This window comes from Oncorhynchus kisutch, linkage group LG21 (genome assembly GCF_002021735.2).
Source record: "Oncorhynchus kisutch isolate 150728-3 linkage group LG21, Okis_V2, whole genome shotgun sequence".
NCBI lineage: Eukaryota > Metazoa > Chordata > Actinopteri > Salmoniformes > Salmonidae > Oncorhynchus > Oncorhynchus kisutch.
In genome coordinates this window covers 4014764-4023566 of record NC_034194.2, presented here as the reverse complement: position 1 = coordinate 4023566, position 8803 = coordinate 4014764, and the positions used below count along the sequence as shown (strand labels likewise).

General features: G+C 43.9%; 1 protein-coding gene across 1 annotated transcript; it reads left to right on the top strand.

Moving 5' to 3' along the window:
* The first annotated feature begins 506 nt into the window (after positions 1-506).
* Positions 507-2141, top strand: LOC116356244 (trace amine-associated receptor 8c-like). The gene has a single exon (XM_031800888.1). The coding sequence runs from the start codon at positions 567-569 to the stop codon at positions 1527-1529; it is 963 nt and encodes a 320-aa protein (XP_031656748.1). The 5' UTR covers positions 507-566; the 3' UTR covers positions 1530-2141.
* The last annotated feature ends 6662 nt before the right edge of the window (positions 2142-8803 follow it).

Here is an 8803-nt window from a genome sequence, read left to right as displayed (position 1 = left end):
TGACTCTATACCGGTACACCCTGTATATAGCCTTGCTATTGCTATTTTACTGATGCTCTAATTGTTTTTTACTGTTATTTTTTACTTATCCTATTTTTCACTTAACATGTATTTTTTCTTAAAACTGCATTGTTGGTTAACGGCTTGTAAGTAAACATTTCACTGTAAGCTCCACACCTGATTGGCGCTGTTGACAAATAACATTTGATTTGATTTGAATTAAATTGGAGAAAATGTACCTTTTCTCTCATCTCTAACTATCGGTAAGGCTGAAGGACAGGCTAGGTGGTCACAGCAACAGCCAATCATGTCATCATGCTCAAATTGTTTGTTTATCCAACCATTTTTTTAATTGTGTGTCCACTTGTGTATGTTTTGTTGTTGGTGGTGTGTGTGTGTGTGTGTGTGTGTGTGTGCAGAGAGACCCCGGGGTAGGGGAGTTTCTGTCAGTAACTCAGGGATAAATAGAGAGGCAGAGCTCAGAGTTTTTCAGAAGGCGGACCTGACAGGGTCACACACAGGACCAAGCAGGAGCAGGACCTCAGCATTTTTACTTTTTAATACAAATGGAGAAACATGAAGATGTTCAATACTGTTTTCAAGACAGAAACTCTTCTTGCAGAAAGGCTCTGCTGTCGACATCTATCTACATAACACTGTACATCATCTTCTCATTAATTTCAGCAGTTACAGTATTTTTGAACGCACTGGTGATCATCTCCATCTCTCACTTCAAGCAGCTCCACACTCCAACCAACATGCTCATCCTCTCCCTGGCTGTGTCAGATCTCCTGGTGGGACTGATTGTGATACCAGTAATGACTGTAGCAGTAATGGAATCATGCTGGGGTTCTGTTGGATATTTCTGTGTGTTTCAATTCTACATTACTTTTTTATGTACTACTTTATCGCTTGGCAATTTGGTCTTGATATCTATTGACCGCTATGTTGCTGTGTGTGATCCCTTATTGTACCACTCTAAAATAACAATAACAGGAACTATCTGTTGTATATCCATTACCTGGTGTTGTTGTATCATATACGATGCTGTTATTATACAAAACTTTGTAAATGTACAGATACCAAGTAGGTGTTTGACAGAATGTGTTATTGTTGAAGGAATAACATGGGTTAATATAATTTACATTGTTTTTATAATGGTTGTCCCTTGCTCTATTATTATAACACTGTATTTGAAAATCTTTGTGGTGGCCAGATCACAGGCCAGAAAGGTGTTTTCAAAAGAGGTTGCCAGTGTGTCTGGTTTTAAAACTGTATCAGCAAATAAGTCTGAGACAAAAGCAGCAAAAACTCTAGCTATTGTTGTTTTCACCTATCTCATTTCTTGGATTCCATCTCTATTTATTTACTTTGTTTTTTCTGTTTTAGGTAATCATTTAATATCATTTTTCACCAGTTATCTGGCACTTGTTAATTCCTTAATTAATCCAATAATTTATGCTTTCTTTTATCCATGGTTCAAAGTGACAGCTAAACTTATTTTAACTTTGAAGATAAGACGTTTATAGTACCTATAATATGATTCCCTAGTTCGGCAAACATCGGTTTGTTATAGTTTTGTTCGACAATTGTTGTAATTATTTCATGTTACAATACACCGACATTACTTATCTCAGTGTTGTCATGATAGATAAAGGTGGTGTTGATGCAGAATGATTTGTCTGGATTGGAATTGAATGACTTGGAGAAGGCAGAAGAAGGTATAAGCTTGTTTTATAAAAGACATTGCAGTCATTGTGGATTGTGTACTCCAAATACCTAAGGCTGTGGTTGTTCCGTGTTACTTAATGATAAATAGTATGTAGTGTTCTAATAGTACATTCTGAGGACGTCAAGAGTCATGCTATATGTTGTTTAACATCTCCCTCTAGTGGCTCAATTGTGGCACAACGTCTTCATCAAGTGTAGTACAGTTGAAATGTACAATGCTGCATGATATCAGATAACGTCCAAGTCTATCTCAATGGTGTAATGGTGTAGTTAAGGGTAAAATGCAAGAACATCCAATTATGGGTAACACTTTATAATTTCAGTAATAAACCATTTGTAAGTAATTTACAGTTTCCTCACCATGTATTAATCATTACTCTCCCTTTAATGAAATGTTAATAAACTAGGTATTCTCAAATGTATAAATACTACTATATCCATTAATGATTCAACACAACAGCTCGGGAGACCGCAGCAGACACTTGAACCTCATCATACTGGTTACTCTCACTACCACTACTCTAACTACATCCGGGGCGGCAGGGTAGCCTAGTGGTTAGAGTGTTGGACTAATAACCGAAAGGTTGCAAGTTAAAATCCCCGAGCTGACAAGGTACAAATCTGTCGTTCTGCCCCTGAACAGGCAGTTAACCCACTGTTCCTAGGCCATCATTGAAAATAATAATTTGTTCTTAACTGACTTGCCTTGTAAAATAAATAAAAACATCCATACATCCCTGCTGCCAGGTCAGGGGTCACCCAAGAGCAGCTCTCTCAGATGCTGTGGAGTCAGAATGAATATAGAGATAGGTAATAACATTTTATAATAAAGTATTCATAAATAGTTTATTCATCATTCATGTATCAGTACTCCTACATTTGCTTTAGTAAGCTAGTTATTTACACATGTATTAACAACTTTTATAGTGTGTAATAATGATTCATAAGATAATTCATAAGATGTTTAATGAATTAACTTATCAGCTAATCATTAGTAAAGTCGTTTTGCAGTCCCTGTAAAGGGAGGACTATTCACACTTTCTAATTCTCTATAAATGTTTTGAACAGTGACCAGTTTAATGTATCACAAAAAGATGGACATGCCATTGGTAGACATTCCAATACTACCTGATGTTACTTAAGGTCAAAAAAATTATCTAGAACAAACCAATGGTAAACAATAAGCACACAACACAGAGGATGTTAAAGGAAATATATTGAAAATTTTATTCCAAAACAGTCACACTTGTAGTAGTGTGCTGAAGGAAGTAATGTGTTTTGTCTGAAAATGACAGACATTCTTGTTTGTTGGCAGTGACTACTAAGACAAAAGTGTGGATTGCAGTCACTCATTAGAGCAGTTCATAGACTGCTTACAGGGTAATGGAACCAATATCTAAATTCTTCATTTCATTAAAGATTAAGTTTAAGGGGTTACAATCTTTAACCATACTTCTTCAAGTTGAGGTAGACTTTGTCTCAGTTACATCATGGGGAAAATACTATTTGTCAGACATCAGAACAACCACACTGTACTCTGACCCAATCGTCCCTTGATGTTGTTTTCCATTTCTGTGGTGTTGTTTTCTCAGAAGAAAATGTGACTGAGAAATGTGATTTCCAGTTCAGTTGTATCAATCAATGATCTCAAAAGCACCTCAAGTAATTAGGGACAGTTCACAATTTACTCCGAATATTTTCACGACCCTCCCTTTGTACTTTAAAACACGTATCCAACATAATGTGTATGACCACAAATAAAAATAACTGTAGCGACCCGAAAAATGTGGATATTGACTTCAGGATGCTTTTGTGGTGCATACAAGGCCATGCAGGGTTACGGGCCAGAAGGTTGAGGGTTCACCGACCACTAAGAACCAGCTCAATCTTCCTGTCTGTATCATGAGGCCTACACTGCGGTCAGAGTTGGCTACAGACAATGATCAGCTAGGGGGATATCAACATTTTCCAGCAACAGGTTTCTCTGCCAATGCACCCCAAAACCAATAAACAAAGCATAACGACTTCAGGGGTTTCAATATCATGACAATCGTGACACATTAAAAGACTATGCTCTTCCTCCACAAATGCTCTCGCCTGGTTTAGTCTGGGTCATTCTTGACATCAGACTAGGAAATCAGATGGGCCACCAATCTGAGGTAGGGTTTGATGTTGGCCCAGAAGTGATCAGACAGGATTTGGCTATGGCCCAGCACTGTCGACCACTGACATCACTGTCAGCATAGATAGTTTGGGGCAGAGAGCTGTCGCTTATCCCCATGAGGAGCAAGTTGAGAGTGACTGAGTCTGGTCAGGCAGGAGGATGATGAAGGGGAGTGGTACTTCTGCCCCATGGAGCACCAAGGGCAGTTGAAGGAAGGAGGTGGGTTTTGCCATCTGTCGTAACACTATGATGATCTGACCCCCCTGTCACTGGAGGATAAGGTGGAGTTGGCTTGTAAACTCTGTAAATGACCCTCAAGGTTGGTTCCTCTTCTCTATGGACAGTTCGATGTTTGTAGCCGAGGGTGTCTGGCTAACAGCTCAGGCCCAGAGTTGGTTCTTGTGGACGGTGGTCTGGGAGAGCCATAGCTCACTGCTCTTTGACCTCCCTTCTGGAGGAAGGTGTTCCACAGAGGTAATGTTAGTGGCCCATTCAACCCCTCGGCCAAGAGGCAGCTTTGCAGCCTGTCCACCAACGACTTTGCTTCGGTCCCCATGGGTAGACTTCTCGACTGACTCCTGAACATCCGTGCTGACATCATGGTGGTCCTGAGAATGTTTCTGGAGGGCATAGATGGCACAGCAGGGACTACACATCGTTACCAAGGGTAAGACCTGCCATTCATAGGTGCTCGGCACTGCTTTTCAGTCTTAATTAAGATCCACAACATTTATTCCATGGGACAAAACTAGGACCAGAGTATGACTGTGGCAGTGAGTAGGTCCGGAGATATGTTGGACAAAACCCACTGAGTCGCTGATGACTCCGAAATTCAGGGAACTCAGTGAGGAACGCTATATATGTAAACAATAGCTATAAAAAATGATTGGGAAGTCTGCATAGAGTTCATGACTAGAAGCTCAAAAGACAAAGACGTTTTTTTTTTGTAAATTGAAAGTTGCTATCATAAATGTTAGCAACACATCCGCTATTGCTGGATGCGCGGGGATATGGTCACTAGTGTAACCAGGAGGTGAGGCCTCATTTAACACAGTAAATTCATCAGGCTTAAGCCATGTTTCAGTCAGGCCAATCACATCAAGATTATGATCAGTGATACGTTAATTGACTATAACTGCCTTGGAAGATAGGGATCTAACATTAGGTCGCCCTATTTTGAGATGTGAGGTATCACAATCTCTTTCAATAATGGCAGGAATGGAGAAGGTCTTTATTCCAGAGAGATTGCTAAGGCGAACACCGCCATGTTTAGTTTTGCGCAACCTAGGTCGAGGCACAGACACGGTCTCAATGGGGATAGCTGAGTTGACTACACTGACTCTGCTTGTGGCAGACTCCACTAAGCTGCCAGGCTGGCTAACAGCCTGCTGCCTGGCCTGCACCCTATCTCATTGTGGAGCTAGGGGAGTTAGAGCCCTGTCTATGTTCGTAGATAAGATGAGAGCACCCCTCCAGCTAGGATGGAGTCCGTCACTCCTCAACAGGCCAGGCTTGGTCCTGTTTGTGGGTGAGTCCCAGAAAGAGGGGCAAATATCTACAAATTCTATCTTTTGGCAGGGTTAGAAAACAGTTTTCAACCAGCGATTGAGTTGTGAGACTCTGCTGTAGAGCTCATCACTCCCCCTAACTGGGAGGGGGGCAGAGACAATAACTCGATGCTGACACATCTTTCTAGCTGATTAACACGCTGAAGCTATGTTGCACTTGGTGACCTCTGACAGTTTCATCCTAACATCGTTGGTGCCGACGTGGATAACAATATCCCTATACTCTCTACACTTGCCATTTTTAGCCTTAGCCAGCAACATCTTCAGATTAGCCTTAACGTCGTTAGCCCTGCCCCCTGGTAAACAGTGTATGATTGCTGGATAATTCACTTTAAGTATAATACTATGGGTAATGGAGTCGCCAATGATTAGGGTTTTCAATTTGTCAGAGCTAATGGTGGGAGGCTTCGCGTTCTCAGACCCAGTAACAGGAGGAGTAGAGACCAGAGAAAGCTCGGCCTCTGACTCCGACTCACTGCTTAATGTGGAGAACTGGTTGAAAGTTTCTGTCGGCTGAATGAGCGACAACGGTTGAACATTTCTACAGCATTTCCCTCCAGAAGCCATGAGAAAGTTGTCCGGCTGCGGGGACTGTGCGAGGGGATTTATACTACTATCTGTACTTACTTGTGGTACAGACAATGTTTCATCCTTTCCTACACTGAAATGACCCTTGGCCAACCACCCTCCTATTGTCACGACTTCTGCCGAAGTCGTTGCCTCTCCTTGTTCAGGCGGTGCTCGGCGGTCGACGTCACCGGTCTTCTAGCCATCATCGATCCATTTTTCATTTACCATTGGTTTTGACTTGTCTTCCCACACACCTGTTTTCAATCCCATCCATTACCTGTTGTGTATTTAACTCTCAGTTTCCCCTCATGTCTTTGTCAGAGATTGTTTATTGTCAGTGTAGTGTTTATTTGTATAGGTGCGCGACGGGTCTTCGTACCCATATTTGTTTATATTCATTTTTCTTATTAGTGTTATGGAGCATGTTACTTGGACATTTATTAAAAGACTCCATTTTACACTCTGTTTGACTCTCCTGCGCCTGACTTCCCTGCCACCTATACACACGTCTCTGACAGAATCTCTGACCATAAATATATGAAGTCAGCAGGAGAGGACACTACGCTCATGGAGGTGGAGGAACATGTCCGGGAACAAGCGGAGGAGATTGACTGTTTAAGCGCCGTCATGGATCGCATTGTCCAGAATATGGACCGCTGGGAGAGACAGGGAGTTTCTCCAGCACCTCCACCACCACAACCGGGATCTCCCTTGAACGCTTTTCCCCCTCCTGAACCGAACAAGATCCATTTATCTCTACCCACGGGATACAACGGAGATACTGCCAGGGTTTCCTCCTTAAACTGAGCTTGTATCTTGCCACGGTCTCCCCAGTACCATCGGACCGTGAGAAGAGTTGCGCCCTCGTCTCATGCCTCACCGGGAAAGCCCGGGAGTGGGCCAGCGCTGTGTGTAGAGAGGAGGATGCTGCCTTGGACCATTTTGAGGAGTTCACCCGCCATTTCCGGATAGTATTCGACCACCCACCCGAAGGCAAAGCGGCGGGTGAGCGCCTCTATCATCTGAGGCAGGAGACGAGGAGTGCACAGGAGTTTGCTTTGGAGTTTAGCACCTTGGCTGCCGGCGCTGGATGGAGCGACAGGGCCCTGATCGACCATTACCGCTGTAGTCTACGCGAGGACGTCCATCGGGAGCTGGCCTGTAGAGACACCACCCTCAACTTCGACCAGCTGGTGGACATGTCCATCAGGCTGGACAACATGCTGGCTACTCGTGGACATCTAGATCAGGGTCTGGTTGTTCCATCCTCCCGCACCCTCTCTCCCGAACCTCTGGAATTGGGAGGGATGGTGCGCAGGGAGACCGGAGGGGGTTTCCGCTCGAGCACCATCTATGGACACAGAGATCACACTGCTGGTCGGTGCCGGGTTGGTTCCTCTGGTAATAGAGAAGGCAGGCAGGGCACTCTGGCATCACCCCAGGTGAGTAGGCACCATTCTCATCCAGAGCCCTCTGTTGCACTAATGTTTGTCTCTGTCACTTTTCAGGATTTTTTCCTGCATTCCCAGTATAAGGCGCTAGTAGATTCAGGCGAGGCTGGGAATTTCATTAATAAAAATGTAGCTCATAGTTTAGGGATCCCTATTGTTTCTGTGGATATGCCTTTCCCTATTCATGCCTTAGATAGTCGACCATTAGGGTCAGGGTTTATCAGGGAGGTCACCGCACCTTTGTGTATGATAACGCAGGAGGGTCACAAGGAGAAGATTAGTCTTTTCCTTATTGATCCTCCTGCGTATTCTGTGGTGCTAGGCCTACCCTGGTTAGCTTGTCATAACCCCACTGTTTCTTGGCCACAGAGGGCTCTCACGGGGTGGTCGCGAGAGTGCTCAGGTAGGTGTTTAGGGGTTTCCGTTGGTGCTACTACGGTGGAAAGTCCAGACCAGGTCTCCACCGTGAGCATTCCCCTCGAACATGCCGATTTGGCTCTCGACCTTCTGTAAAAAGAAGGCAACTCAATTTCCACCCCATCGACGGGGGGATTGTGCGATAGATCTACTGGTAGACGCTGCATATCCCAGGAGTCACGTGTATCCCCTGTCGCAAGCGGAGACGGTGGCTATGGAGACATATGTTTCTGAATCCCTGCGTCAGGAGTACATTCAGCCATCCATTTCACCCGTCTCTTCGAGTTTATTTTTTGTGAAGAAGAAGGATGGCAGTTTACGCCCGTGCATTGATTATTGAGGTCTAAATAAAATCACGGTGAAATATAGTTACCCGCTACCTCTGATAAATAAGGTTATTGAGTCAATGCACGGGGCACGCTTCTTCACAAAATTGGATCTCAGGAGTGCGTACAATCTGGTGCGTATTCAGAAGGGTGATGAGTGGAAGATGGCATTTAGCACCACTTCAGGTCATTATGAGTACCTTGTCATGCCATATGGGTTGATGAATGCTCCATCAGTCTTCCAATCATTTGTAGATGAGATCTTCAGGGACCTGCACGGGCAGGGTGTAGTGGTGTATATCGATGATATTCTGATATACTCCGCTACACGCGCAGAGCATATGTCCCTGTTGCGCAGGGTGCTTGGTCGCCTGTTGGAGCATGATCTATATGTCAAGGCTGAGAAATGCTTGTTCTTCCAACAATCCATCTCCTTCCTAGGGCATTGGATTTCCACTTCAGGTGTGGAAATGGAGAGCGACCGCATTACAGCCGTGCGTAATTGGCCGACTCCAACCACGGTAAAGGAGGTGCAGAGTTTTTTAGGGTTTGCCAATTACTACCGGAGATTTATCC

What these genes read in the sequence shown, in the direction of transcription:
- LOC116356244 (XM_031800888.1), top strand. Translation starts at nt 567, where the DNA reads ATGGAGAAACATGAAGATGTTCAATACTGTTTTCAAGACAGAAACTCT.